Here is a 15,863-nt window from a genome sequence, read left to right on the forward strand (position 1 = left end):
ATTAATAATATATTAAAAAAAAAATTATTCGAGTTCAAATGTGGGTTACGTATAATACGGCCAACCTCCAAAATAGAAGTTTGTTAAAAAAAATATAAAATATTCAATTAAAATGCATAAAAATTTTGCGGATATATAGGTTTATGTAAGCATAAAATAAGAGGCCAACGACAAAAAAACCAGGCTTAAATTATCTAAACCAAACATAGGGCTACCAAGAATTTTTAAAGAGTTTTTGGGGTGGTTTTTTTCCCCGCTAATTTTTACTGCGATGTTTTTTTGGATCCCTTTTCCTGATGACTTTGGGAATAGATTTACGTTTATTTTTTTTTCCAATAACAATTTCGTTTTTTTATACTTTTATAAATTAAATTTTATTTTTTCTTTCATAAATCTCTTTTCAATTTTAAAAGTCATTAAATTATTTTTAATGTTTATAACTGGCATATTATAGTAATTTTGAGAAAAGGAGTTGGAGAGGGGGGGGGGGTTAAGTCCGGAGAAAGTTTTTATGCGTAAATTATTTCTAAGGAGAGGAAAATTCTCACTCTCCGCCCCCTAAAATTCTTTGAATATCTGGGGACTAGCTATAACCACTAAAAAGGTTAAATGTCAGATTTTAATTTAATTTTTATCAGATCGTAAGTGGTATAAAAAAAATTTTTAAGTGAAAACGACTTATTTATCATTTCTTATTATAACCAGCCATATATAAAAAGTGTATGCGTTCGAAAGCGTCTTCGCGAATCAGCTGGAACCGCCATTTTGGTAAAGCGTATAATAATTATTCTCTTGTTAAAAACGAACTATTAAATTGATAAACTTGCTTCCTTATTATCTCGATGATCAGGCAATTCTTTCATAAAGTTCGCGTTAGACATAGAAACAGAGTTGTTAAAAGATACTTTTTAAATGGATCTAGATACAGATACAACGTCTAAAATAATATCTAGATACAGATTATTTAATCAAAAATCTATCTAGATACAGATACAGATACAGATACCACATTTTTATATCTAGATACAGGATCTTGATACATGTATCTAGATCTTTTAACAACTCTGCATAGAAATAAATTTGCCTATCGTTTAAATTTTTTTTATTAGTGATAAGGGTAATCAAAATGGCGTCCCCAGCTGTTTTTCGTTGATGCACACTTTTAATGAATGCACCGTCAGTCTAGGCATTATTATATTATATATTTCATACGAGAGTTGGAACTCCGTGGAAATTCGACGGTATCTCTCGATTTTAATCGTTTAACAAAGAAGTTCTTTAAATTTTTATAAATCAGATTTAATCGGAAACGAATTTCAGCATGTGCTTTATACTACCCCTAACCCTATAATAACCTTCACCATAAACCTTTGTGTTTTTTTTTAATTTTCCAGAGTTGTTAAAGGCTCTAGATACAAGTATCTAGATCCTGTATCTAGATATAAAAATGTGGTATCTGTATCTAGATAGATTTTCGATTAAAATATCTGTATCTAGATATCATTTTAGACGATGTATCTGTATCTAGATCCATTACAAAAGTATCTTTTAACAACTCTGAAATTTTCGTAAAAATATAATTTAAAACCCATACAAGTTTTAAAGCAGAGACGCGGTACCATTTGCACGGCGCAACCCGGCACGGATTTTTTTTATTCAAATATTTTATTCGACCCGGTCCGGGTTTATTATTTTTAGGTCCGGCTTGATCGGGTTTTTTTTAAAAAAAAAATTTCAAGCTCGACCCGGGTATATTTAAAAAAATTAACTCAGGGCCTGGCCTTCAGGTCTCTGTTTTAAAGTTTTCAGCAAAATTGTTTTGCGCATGCTCGCAAGGCCGCGTTCGTGGTGGAATACGATCCGACTCGATTTAACAGCTGATCGATTTTTAAAATCTGTTTATGAGATCAATTTTTTTTTTAAAATAATATTAATTTTTATCTTTAATTCTATACAACGATAATAACCTAAAAAAAATATTGGTTTTAATAAAGAAAAATTGATTCTCATAAACCGATTTAAAAATCGATCAGCTGTTCAATCGTGTCGGCATTTGAAAAGTGACCCAAAATTTTAATAAACAAAATTTATTTTTTTTACATTACATTATATACTAATATAAATATAACATGTAAGCGTTAGTTATTTTCTTAGTTACCTAGAATAAAAAAAAAGTATCGCGTTACTTAAAAAATACGAAATTTTTACCCCATAGATAACAAAAAATGAAATTATATTTAAAAAAAAATGTTAAACTTGGCTTCGTTTGACATTAACCGAATTTTTAGTGGCTAATCTCAGTTAAAGATTCGGCTTAATTTAATTTATAAAATTAAATAATATGATAAAAATATATTTTTTTTTCCACCTTCTCAAAATAAAAAAGTAACGACTTTATTTTCAGCTAAGTTATTCATTTTTAAAAAATGGTAGGTGATTCTATCAAAAAAAAAAAATTAATCTTTTATAAGATATTTTTGAACAAAATAGATATATATAATTTATTTAAATCAGTAATAAGGCAAACGTAGCCTGCGTTATATCAACACTTTTTCAAAAAATAATTTATAAATAATATCCACCTTATCGAAATTAATAGAATCAAAATAACTTATATAATTATAAGATGATAGCTCTAGAAATTTTAAAGAAGATTTACTAGGAAAAATGTGATGTCAAATATCATTAAAGAGGGTATGACACGATGATTTAGGGATTAAATTTCCATATTTACCGCGAAAATAAATGGTTAGAAGAAGTTATTGAGCAAATAAAACTTGGAATTTTTATGTTAACGAAAAATATTTAAAATTTTGGTTAAATTCTACAAGTTAAAAGTAAAATATATTGAAAGATTCAACATCTTAGCAAATCGATAAAAAATCATATCTTCCTCGGAGAAAAGGTAGGAAAATATAAAATGTTATCAAAGAGCTATTAAAATTTGACGTGGCTGTCAATTATTCTCCGGATTATATTAATAATTAATTTGTCGAACGAAAAATATTGAAAAACCCAAAAATAAAGTGAAAAGAGAGTTAGCATTCGCTAAACTAAAACTAAGAGGGGATTCCGCTAAACAGCTGATATTGCAACCATGGAAATGACTTGTTATTGGATACTAATTTCTAACTTTAAGACTATCGTTTGTTTGGAAAATGCCTCCACTACATGAAATTCTGTCATTCGTGAAATCACAGTGAGTTACGGAAGGGAGACAAATATAAGGGTCCGTAATGAACAATATTTAAGCTATGTTAACTTTTATAAAATTTTGGCTGATTAAGTTGATATTTTAGAAAAATTAGGAGAAGACATAATCCAAAGCCAAATGGCGTTAGAATAATGGTTAGTGAAGTTTCACAAAGTTATTTTGGAATGGCAAAGCGCTTCCTAAGGTAAAAGTCTAGACTTAAATTCGTATTTAGCTAATGTTATTTAGGCGAACTGATTCTTAAAATATTTTGGTAAAACTTGAATAATGCTGGTTAGTTTATATGAAGTCCGATTTCACACTAAACTAGACATAGGATATAAATGCTTGATCTTGGACAGGATTATGATATTCGAAAAAACGATAATACAAGGTACAAACAATTTCATAATATTAAAAACCCTTATAATAATATAATAGTAAATATTCTTCAAAAAAAAACTTATAAAAACTATCATATTTAATGTTATTTGATGTTTAGTTTACAATTATAAATTTGTATTTCAATGTTAAGGTAAAATAAAATTCATTATTAATATATTATTTATATTTTATGATAATTGATTTACGAAATGTGACACCAGGTATATAACTATTGAAACATAATTTAAAATAATTTATCAAATTTACATTATTTAAACTATTTTTTATTAAAAGTACAACGTTTGTTTATAAAAACCAATCACGAAAAAGGAGATGTTCGATAAATCGATCACAATTTAACATAACGTCTTTTTTTTATATTTAAATACAATAATTGGAAGGAAAAATTGGCTAATTACTTTTTACTTGTAACGAAAGAAGAAGAAAAAATAATGAATGTTTAGTTCAATGGAGTAAAATAATTAAGAGATAATAAAATATTATAATTAATAGTTAAAAATGTAATTAAGTGTTATAGTTAAAAATATTATACTACACTTGTTATATTATATTATAAATTAAATAATAGGAAAATTTATGAAACTGTAGTTAAGGTAATAATTTGCATTGTTTTTTTTCTTCTTTTTTTTGGAACATTTGAAATACGTGCTAAAATCAGGAAAAGAAATAATCTCTGCAAACTTATCATATTTCTTCATCGGAATATCGGAAAAAAATAATTTTATGTATAAAAACATTTTTATAATTAAAGTAAAAATTTTATACCTAGACATCTGAGAATATTTTTTTCCTTTCTTTTCTTTCTTTCTTTTCTTTTCTTTCTTCCTTCCTTTTCTCTTTGTTTTAAGAAAAATTAATATTTTTATGATGTTCAAATATTTGTCATATAGATGTGACAAAAAAATAAATTGAATTTTATTTAAAAAGGACACATAGTCAAAAAAAATATAAAATTTTTTTTTTTTTACTAGAAAAGTCAAACCTAATAAATAGGAAATAATATATTTTTTTTAACCTTATTTTACTTTGCCATGTTTCATAAATATGGATTATATATACTTTTTACAATCAATCATTTCATTTATATAGTATATACCGACGACAGTATAGGTCAAATTTTATAATGAATTTTTTTCATAAACATAAAGTAAAGTACAATTATACCACGAGGTCTATAAAGTGTGAAAATATTTTTTATGATAGTACACCTATATTATTTTATTTTTAATTCTAAAATATTTGAGAGAAATATACATTGTATAATTCTTGCTCGATCCCTATAATATAGCTTAAGAAGGAAGGGGAAGTAGAAAGAAAGAAAGAAAGAAAGAAAGAAAGAAAGAAAGAAAGAAAGAAAGAAAGAAAGAAAGAAAGAAAGAAAGAAAGAAAGAAAGAAAGAAAGAAATAAACAAAAAAAAACATATTTACTTTACGTTGTGGTTTAATCTCTTTCCTGTATCAACAAAAAAAAATTCAAGGTATACCTACACAAATTCTCGAAATGCCACCATATAAACTGAAAAAAATCAAATTAATCCATTGACATTGTTTTTTTTTTTGAAGAATTTTCAAATATATAAAGAAGTGGTTGAAATAAATGGGAAATTCGCATTCTAACTACTATTCTGAAGGATGCGAAAACTATGACCATCGAAATACCAATATTTTGAATTTCAAGCAGGGCGACCAAAATAACCGAGATTACTATCCGCATATGCCGGTCGTGATGCCCAGAGCTTCGAGAAATCGTACGACTTCCGGATCTTTATCGAACGGTCCTAAATCGAATTCGATCTCGGATGTCAATTCGGAATCTATTCCTAATTCCTCTAATCATACCTCGTACACACGTGATAAATCCTTCCATCATTACGATGGCCCTCCCAGAAATGAGGATTTCGGTGATGATCACAAGAATATGGCTATTCCACTTCCGGCCAAAGATAAACACTTCGGAGGAGTTAAGGTAAAATATATAATTCTTCCTATATTTAAATTTTTAAAAAAAAATCGGTCTCACCAATTCAATACATATAAAATGTTCGTAATTTTAACCTATTTTTTTTTTTTCGATTTTCTATATAACATTTTGTATTAAAAATAAGAATTAAACATTTATATAGGTAGAAACTGAAAGTTATTTTATAAATTATCGAAATTCTTTTTACAAGGCGATAGTCAATTCAACCCCTGCTGTGCTATATTTTTGTTGTCCATATCAAAAAACCCGCAAATTTTATCTATTTTTTGGGTACCCCGTTCTCATTCGCTAATTAGGATTTAAATATGTCATAAGTTATACCATTATAAACCACCAATCAGGTCAAAGAGAGTGAAAAACTTTCCCTGAAACATTTGTAGACTGCTTTCACGGGATTTGTCTATCCACATATATTTTTAAAAAAATATTTTTGTAGATTTAAGTTTTATATATTATACACAATCCAACGTCGATAAAAGACGTGCAACAATAAATTTATAACACAATCATAAAAAAAAAAGGACAAAGATTAGACATCCCCTTCTCATAGTTCTCACTTATCTTTTTTTTGTGAAAATTTATTCCGTGATCAGAACAATGATAATATAAACCAAAACCCACTTTACCTTTCTAGTTTGGTAAATGTTATATCTTGGGAGAAAATAGTCATTTTTTAAAAATAAAAATTTTACACAACTTAATAAACAAATGTACTTAACTTGATAGAATATATAATATTTTGTTTTATATCTGTCCTAGTCCTACTATTTATTTTATTTTTGCCGGACTGTGGAATATATATTTTGATAAAAAAAAAAGTACGCATCTTCTTAGTGGAGTAAATAGTTATAATAATAATGGTATAGGGTATTACCTTCCTGTTTTGACCGGACCCTAACCCTTTTGAGTTGAGGGTTCTCGAGATATTAAAAATATTTTAAAATAATGAATTTTTATAGATAAACAGATTCATTAGATGATTAAATAAAAAAGAGATTTTTATAGAAGGAATCATTTTTCATTTTCTCCTCATTTTTCAAAATTGTTTTTTTGCCTTACATTTTTGTTGGTAAAATTTTAATTATTAAATAAATGTTTAATTTTAATTTGCTAAAACTTTTACTGAATTTTTTTTTAGTTATTATTATATATAGTATAATATATAAATCGGCAATAGCTCAATCATAATAGTTAGTCACAATATTTAAAGGGATATATTTCTAACGAAATTATCGTGTTTAGAAGTTATTAAGATAGTTAAGTTAATCAATTTTTTTTATACATTCAAGCGGGATTGTGGCATTTTCAATGTTTTAATAAGGAGATTAACGAGAGGTGGGGTAGGGGAATATAGCCTACAAAATAAGATTGAAACTTGGATATTTAAGCAAACATTAGCTAAATAAAGTGAATAAAAGTGAAGGGACAAAGAAGTTTGGTCTAGTTTTTTTTTTCTATGGGGATGTGAAAAGGGAATGGGGAATAGATCTGACTGAGTGGAAAAGAAATTTGAAAGGTTTCGAAGTTTCAAAAAGAGTGAAAAAATAATAAATCGCCTAAACCCCAGGAAATAATACTTGGACTCTGACACATTTTTGAGTGAGAGTTTGTAGATAGATAAGCCATATCTTTTGGTATAATATATCAGACCGGATTTCTAAACCCGTGTATCCGGGATCGGGTCCGAGTTTGTATTTTCAAAACTACGGCATTTTAACTTACGCACATAATATAAACATATCTCGTTTTCGACAATTTTATATATTAAACTATTTAAAATTTCATTTCTAATTTTATTTTTTTTCACCTTAAAATTTTTTTCTTTCTTTTTCTTTCATTTACAAAATAATATATTTTAAATTAATAAATAATATATTAAAAAATCAAAAGTTTATATATATATAATATATAATATAATATAATCAATTTTTCCGAGTTTGAATACAAACAAAAAAATAGTATAATTTTTTAATTTTTGAGAGCATAATTGAAGTTAGTTTTGAAAAAAAAAAGGTAAAATTATAAGTTCATTTCTTTGTATTTATTATCATTATCGTTTTTATCTTTTGAGAAAGGAAAAGGGAAAAATTAGGTGCTATTATACATAAAACAATATGAGTGTCGATTGTCGTATTTGTTTTTTTTTGTTTTTTTTAAAAAATATTTATGTTTTTTTTTGTTAAAAAACGAAAATCTTTTATGGTCAAAGTGGCCACTTTTTAAAAGTACGATTAATTATAACGGGAATTTTCTTTGGCGCTTGTCATTTAAGGCTGCGTGCCATAAATGTATTATTCCTATAATCATGGCACTGCTAAAAAAAAAGAAGAAATCTTTTTAAATCTAGCGAATCATTCGACTGCCTCGTCTCCCCCAAGACATAAATTAGATAAAAGTCAGCTGATCAATCAATTCTATAGGAAGAGCTACACCATATGTGAATACAAAGCTGACGATTATCCAGAAATGTGTTCTTCGAATACATATCAGCAGTTGATAGACCATCTCGATTTCACATAGAAGAGAATTTTAATACGTATAAAAACGAACTGGATTTTTTTTTTAAAAGTTTTTATATATTTTTAATTTGTGGTTAGTCGAGATTGTAATCGTATGCAATTGATTGGACAGGAATGATAGATTAGAATCCTTAAATGAACTCAATGCTGACTTTTCAAATTGGAACATTTAATTTTTGATTAGCATTTACTTTAAAAAAAAATATAACAATAACACTTTTTAATTCATTTTTTTTAAACCTTAAACAGTTAAATTTATGTGTGACAAAATAAATAAAAAAATCATTGTGGAAGTAGAAATGGAATTAATTTTTTTTTTGTTCCTCATTCTATAAAACTTTAATTTAAAAAAATTTTCCAGGGGATAAGGGGTTGAGCCTCTAAGACCCGACCATGCCTACGCCACTGTTTACGATGTAACTGTAACTGTAATTACTTTAAGAAATACTTGTATCGGTAAATATTTACTTTTCTGCATCCATATTATAAACTGATCTTAATCCATACCGGTGTTAGGGTTAGAATCAGGCAGACCAGATCAATTAATCTTTTATTTATTCAAAATCTAATTTAAGATTAAAACCAAAAGTTTCCCCTCCCTAAAATAATTCACTGATGCTTCGTGTTGCATTTTGCGGCCCTAAATTAGTCTGATTTTTACTGAGAACCCCCATTTCTAATATCAATCTGCTTCAGCGAATAAATTTGATACTAAAAAAATCCAATTTAGGGTTGTTGACATATATCATAACTTCTAAACCAACCCTGCCAATTAGATAATATTTAAATCATATAAATAAACATGCCATATTAGAGCGAATGAGTAAATAAATATCTGTCAGATGTTTTCAAGTCCCGTGTTAACTTAAATGACTGAATTTGGATCTCCAACCAGGACTTTCCTTTTTATTCCCGCATTGATTCGACTACTCTCCTATTATTTGTTCGATGCTCTATACACAATCTTCTACAGATATTTTGTAATTTCTAGGAAGTGAAGGGCATCAGAAAATCAAAATAAATAACAAGATCTTAAAATCAAATTCTCAATCCAATAAATAAATTAATCTTGAGCACTTATAATTGGGATTATATGTCTAAGTCTAAGTGTCTCGCATCAGACTTGTTTTATTCTGGCTGTTCTCAGAAGATAGACATAACTCTGATACGTTATCCAGAGTGAGGGGTGTCTATTAACTCAATATTTTAGCCAGAAAAATATTGACTAAGTCTCGAGATTTCGACAATATAATGTCTAGAACCTTTGTTCCTTCTATGAGCAAAGTCTTTAGGCTTGCCTAATATTTTTTCTGAAACGAAATATTGAGTCAGCCGTTTTATAAAAATCGACTCAAAACGAGCCTTTTGACAACACCAGTGTCTATTATTGAGTTAATTAGGAGTTCAATATTTTAGTAATAATTTAGTTATACTTTCAGCCAGCTTCTTCCTTCTTTTATTATTGAATTAATCCTTAAATGATTCAACAACCAATATGCAATAAAAACTTTGAAATTATAATATTTCATATAAAAATTTAATTTTTTTTTTTTCGAAAATTTACTCTACTTTATTCATATAAAAAGTTTCAAAATGAAGCCTTCTTTTATCTACATTTTTTTTTTACCCCTTTCGAATTTCTGCATTCATTTTTTGAAGAAAAATAATAATGCATTAAAAGCAGTGAAACGGAAGAGAGAAATAAAAGAATAAAAAAATCTTTGTTTTAATATCAGGAAATGAGGATTTTTGAAGAAGAGATTAAAAAAAAATAAAAAGTTTCTTTAATAACTTGATGCATTCCTCTTCTTATACTAGGAAATAAAAAGAAGATATACTATATTATACGTCTGTTCTAGCATTGATTTGTCACTCTACAGGTATTTTTTAAAAATAAAAAATTGAATAATGAATTTAAGTTTCGTTTAATTTAGAAAAAATAATCGTAAATTTTATTAATCGGAAGATAAAAGTTTGACAGATTTAAGCGCGTTTAAATATATTAAATGCGAGAAATTTATAAATCATAATCGTGTTTGTGTCTCGATATGATGAATATGATTGTCATTGTCGGATCTGGCAGTAAAAGAGTTATCGAGGGTAGAAACTGGGGCTCTACTTTTTTCGGGATTGATTTGAGGAACATTAACGTGCGGCCATTTCGAAGGTCCTTCGAGGTTACTACCGTTTTTCGTTATTTTCGTGAGTGAGGTTTTCGAGCTTAATTTAGGCGATATGTATCGGATACTGGACCACCTGCTACGTTTTGGTTTTATGTGCAATTGGGTTTGAATTCTATTTAGACCTCTTATCCAAAGGATATGCCCTACTTTCCTTTCATAAAGACCTCCTGTCAACCTTTCGACGTTGTTGTACCGTCCTCCTATGTAGTCACGGGGAGTGGTTTTGGCATCGATTTTCTTTATGATCTCCTTGCCGCGCCCGCATTTACAATGCGCTAATAACTTCTTCACGGGTATGGAAATAACAATTTGACCCCAGAGTAATTCTCCCATTCCTAACAATAAGCAGCATATCCATTGTCGAGAGCTTAAGGGAGCCGTGGAAAACGCTCTACCTCCAAATTGCACGATTATAACCTGCAAAATGAATGTCAATATCCATATACCGTAAAATATCGGATGATGAAAGATTCCTTTGAAAACGTTGCGCTGACCGTGAATCTTTCGGGCGTTTATCTCGTTGAATAACGTCATGATGACGAAGACGTTGAAGATTATGGTGAAATGTTGGGTTGGGGGTGAATTTATCGACACGCTCGCTCCATTTACAATTCCGAATAAGCGGGCGCCCGAGAATAAAAGGGTGAAAATAACGATGAGTTGGTAGATCGCATGGCCAATCACGTTTGTCAAGATGGTGCTCGAGATGAGGGCTTTGTTTCTTCCGTATGGCTTTCTTTCCAGCAATTCTGGCGTTGGTAACTCTGTAGCCAAAGCCAAGGAGGCTAGAGTGTCCATGATCAGGTTCACCCATAACATCTGAACAGCCTTCAGGGGACTATCGGAAAGGGCGCAAGCCCCAACGAAGGCCACGATAACAGCTACTACGTTCACTGTGAGTTGGAACTGCAAGAATTTGGATATACTGTCATAAACGTTCCGGCCCCACATTACTGCCTTCACTATGCTGCTAAAGTTGTCGTCAGTGAGTATAATATCCGAAGCCTCTTTTGCTACATCGGTGCCCGTTATACCCATGGCAAACCCTACATCTGCTTTTTTAAGAGCCGGCCCATCGTTAGTCCCGTCTCCAGTTACTGCCACCACTTCTTGATTCTTGCTTAGCTTGCTATCGATCATACCCGAAACCAGCACATATTTGTCTTGAGGGGAAGACCGAGCTAGAACTCTCAGTCTTGGCCATATCTCATCGACTAATGCCTGTTCGACTTCTCCTTGAGTGTTACGTATTCTGGAGTTAAAGTCTTTGCCTTCCAAAATCAGGAAATTTTGATCGTTCGGGGTCAATATACCGCATTTAGTTGCTATAGAACGTGCCGTATTTATATTATCGCCCGTCACCATTCTAACCGTTATGCCCGCTCTCTGACATTTTTTTATGGCTTCCGGAACTTCTTCTCTCACTGGATCCTGTATTCCCATAACGGCTAGGAGCGTAAAACCCTTCAATATATTTTTATCGTCATCCCAATTCGGCTCTTCCTTATATTCCTCCCAATTTTTCAAAGATTCCTTGTCATTTGATATAGCCCCACTAGGTATATAATCCTTGTAGGCGATGCCTATCGTTCTCAATCCTTCCGCGGCCATAGGTTCTATAACATTGTTAATCGTATTTTTGAGATCTCTCTCTGCAAATGGTTCTACGGACCCGTTGGTTGAGAAGAAGTATTCGCATTTCGTGAGAATTATCTCAGAGGCCCCTTTCGTAAATATTCTAAAAGTAGGTTTGTCGATATCACCATTATTAGTCGGTATTTTGATAATGGTAGACATCGATTTCCTCGCCGAGTTGAAAGTGTAAACTTTGTACAATTTATTCTCTGGCCAAAGATCTCTTACATCTTTATAACTTTTACCCGTGTCAGCTACGAATCCCAAGAGAGCGCATTCTGTCTTATTGCCTACTTGTACAGGAAGATTTGTCTTGTCATCTTTCACCAATTGTGAAGTATATCCGCTGTTGATGCAAATGGCGTCGATCAATAAATCGCCGTACAGAGGATTCATCTGTTCGAAACGCGGAATTTTGTCGTAAAGAATTCCTTCCAAGTAAGCCTTAACGGTTGTCATTCTATTGGTAGTCAGAGTACCAGTTTTATCAGAACAAATGGCCGTAGCGTTGCCCATAGTTTCGCAGGCATCCAAATGCCGGACTAGGTTATTATCTTGCATCATTTTTCTCACCGAATAGGCTAGACTGAGCGTTACAGCCAAAGGCAGGCCTTCTGGAATTGCTACAACTAAAACGGTTACACCAATTATGAAAAACTTTACGAAATATTGGGCGTGGTAAGGGCGCCAGGGACTCTTTTCTATGGCGTATGTTTTAACGCAGAACTTGATTATCAATATTAATACTGTCAAAACGGCTATCGCGAACCCAACATACCCGATTTGGATGGCTAATTTAGTCAATTTAGTCTGTAGGACCGACTGTTCTTTCACCTCGGTAACCACATTAACTTTATTTATTTTATCTGTTGGCACATCATTCGGTGCTATCGAAGTATCTGTCCCGATATCTTTGGCCGAAGTGGATCTTCCTTGAGCTGCGCCCAATAGGGCAAAAATTATCCCATTTTGAGAATTGAGTCCAACGGCGGTAACTACCATTTTTCCTTTACCCTCCATCACGTGCGTCCCTGATAAGAGCATGGGGTCCATCTCAGGACTTTTGTCGACCAAGTCGGATTCTCCAGTCAAAGAGCTTTCGTCCACTTTAAGATCAGTGCATTGCAATATTATGCCATCTGCGGGAAGTAGATCTCCATATTTGACTTGGCACACGTCTCCTACCATCACGTCTTGTATGAACACCTCGTCAGGTTTCCCCGCCCGAATCACGGCTATCTTGTGCTCGTGCTCAACTTTTTTTTGCAAGCCACGGAATTGCTTCTCTTTGCTCCAATCGTTAAAGGCCGTCACCAAAACTACCACGGCTACGGACACCAATATGGCAGTCCCCTCTATCCACCCCGACGTATTCTCTCCTTCATCGTGAGGTATATCAGCTGCCAATTCCTTAGGGGGTCTGTAGAAAGAAAGGCCCAATGAAATCAAGGCTGCGACTATTAGAATCACGAGGGTAACATTTTGAAGCGCTTCCCAGGCAAGTCTTATGAAGCTTTTAGGTTTTTTAGTGGGTATTAAGTTGCGACCAAAAGTTTTTTGTCTTAGGGCCAGGGCCTCCTTCGAATCGGAAAAACCTTCAATTGAAGAGGTCCGAAGCTTTTGACACAATCCCTCCACTCCCCCGAATTGAGATTTTAAAGCTTGGAGTCCTTCGGAACCTCTGCATTCCATCAGTTTCTGTAATTGTTCCACAGTTGTCCCAAAGCCACCCTCGCTATTTGTCATTTTGCTTTAAAACCTTTTAACCTTCTTTTTTTAATTTTTTTAATCTAAAAATATAAAAAACATTTTTTAAATATATAAGAATTAAAAATATTATATTAAGCCACTTTATTTTGTGATATATATATTTTGAAAATAATTATTACAAATTCAGGGAAATATAACACTTTACTAGATTTGCACCCCCTCTCCCTTCTCCTTCTCCTTACTATTTAATCTTACTAAATTTTAGTTGTTTAAAAAAAAACCTCAGTTGTTTGACCATGTCTGCTAGAGGTCGGAGGTTGGGGGGGGCGGAAAAAAGATTTTGCAAGTACAAATTGTTCAAAATATTTCTATGGCCAGACCCGTGCCTAATTTTTTAAAATGCTTTTACAGGTCATAATTTCAACAACATTGTGTCGTTTTCCATTCTTCATAAAAAAAATTTCCGGGTTGGGGCCAAAAAACCCGTTAGAGGTTTGTGGGGCTAGTTCGGGCCGCGCCTACCTCTATAATATTTATAAATTTTATATTAAAGGGCTGGCTCAGGCCTTCAATAAACTAACTAATTTTTGTGGAAAAGTGCCTTTGTAAATAAAAAATTTTTAAAATGTTTATTATTATAACTTGATTGTAAAAGAATAGGATGAAATTAAGGCTATAAATCGGGAACTAAATTACGCTTTAAGGGATTATTTTCCGAATTCCAATAACAAGCTCGTTGATTTAGATCCCATATCCCAAGATTTTGTTCCAGTAAGTATGCATCCAACAAAAATTTTTTACTTAAAATATAATTCAATTTAATTTATTTATTTTTATTTTCAAAGGTTAAAATATTGATTCGCTCAACAAAATATAACAAAACTTATTTTTTTAACAAATAATAACTTGGGGTAAAATTTTTAACGCTTTTCTTTGAATTTTTTTTTTTGTTTTTTTAAAAAAAATAATTTTTACTAAACTAATTATTAGCCAAATAATAATGATTAATATAAGTTCCCCATTTTAAATATATATTATGCATTATTATCATTCAGTATTTTTAAATCTTTGAATTCAAAAATATGAATAAATTCTTGTATTTACTATTATTTTAAAAGAAATGTAAATAATACATAATTAACCGTTCTTATATTATCATGATTTATGGGTAGTATTAACGGCACGATTTGAGACGATTAAAAACGGCAAACTCCATATTTTAGCCAGAAAAATATTGCCTAAGCCTTGAGATTGCGCTGATAGAATTCCAAACCTTTTTGCCATCTACGAGCAAAATATTCAGGTTTCCGTTTAGCAACCACTAATTATGGAGCAGTGTTTTTAAAAGCTACTTTTAAAAGTATCGTGCTATTGGCTAAGACAAAAAAAAATATCTTTTTTTTACAATACTTTTAGAATTCTTTTTGAAATATTTTTCACCTATCTCTATCACCACATATAAAAAATATGACTGACTATTATCTTAATCCTAACTTTATTTATCTTGACTTTTATTCCGACCTTTCTCGTAAGTCAAAAATTCAAGAAGAATAACACCAAATTGTATTTCATAATTTTGTGCAATTAATATATCATTATAAATCATTTTTCAAGAAACTACAATTTCAAATATATATAATTTATTTAATTTTTTATTGCTTTTCAATAATATTTCTTTACTGTCATCCCCGATTCTAGAGCGAGATACTAAAATATCAGCTTAGCCGTAATTGTTGAATACTAGCACTCGAGAGCAGTGCAGTATTAAATTGAATTTACATATTTTGTTTATAAGAAAAAATCATCTACAATAGTTTTATTATTTATTTCAAAGAAATCTTCTGTAGTAAGTGGCCTTTTTGATCTGGCTAAGGTACCCTAGTTTGGTATAGTATTATTTAACGTTAACATTAGTCTATCAAGTTGCCCTTTGGATTGAGTCAAATTAGTATATGACCAATTCAACTTGAAAGCTAGGGCGAACTATAGCAGCCATGTTCATCCGGATAATAAAGATAATAATTTTAAAAAAAATATTAGCATTAAATAGATGAGTCTGATGATAAAATGAGATGTCAATATTAATTATTTATTGTAATTTTTAATTTATAATACAACAATTCTTAAATAATGTCTATGGCCAGTTGAATCAACTTTCACGTAAACTCATCTAGCTCATAAACTATTATAGATACAGCTTTAAATCAAACTTTATTTTACAAATTAAGAATTGAAAT

The 15,863-nt window shown here is 30.6% G+C and overlaps 1 protein-coding gene across 1 annotated transcript; it reads right to left on the bottom strand.

Annotated features, from left to right (window-relative positions):
- Positions 1-10,122: 10,122 nt before the first annotated feature.
- On the bottom strand, positions 10,123-13,644 carry LOC135927116 (plasma membrane calcium-transporting ATPase 2-like). The gene has a single exon (XM_065463054.1). The coding sequence runs from the start codon at positions 13,606-13,608 to the stop codon at positions 10,123-10,125; it is 3,486 nt and encodes a 1,161-aa protein (XP_065319126.1). The 5' UTR covers positions 13,609-13,644.
- Positions 13,645-15,863: the final 2,219 nt, after the last annotated feature.

This window comes from Gordionus sp. m RMFG-2023, chromosome 3, assembly GCF_954871325.1.
Source record: "Gordionus sp. m RMFG-2023 chromosome 3, tfGorSpeb1-WG-v2, whole genome shotgun sequence".
NCBI classification, from domain to species: domain Eukaryota; kingdom Metazoa; phylum Nematomorpha; class Gordioida; order Chordodea; family Parachordodidae; genus Gordionus; species Gordionus sp. m RMFG-2023.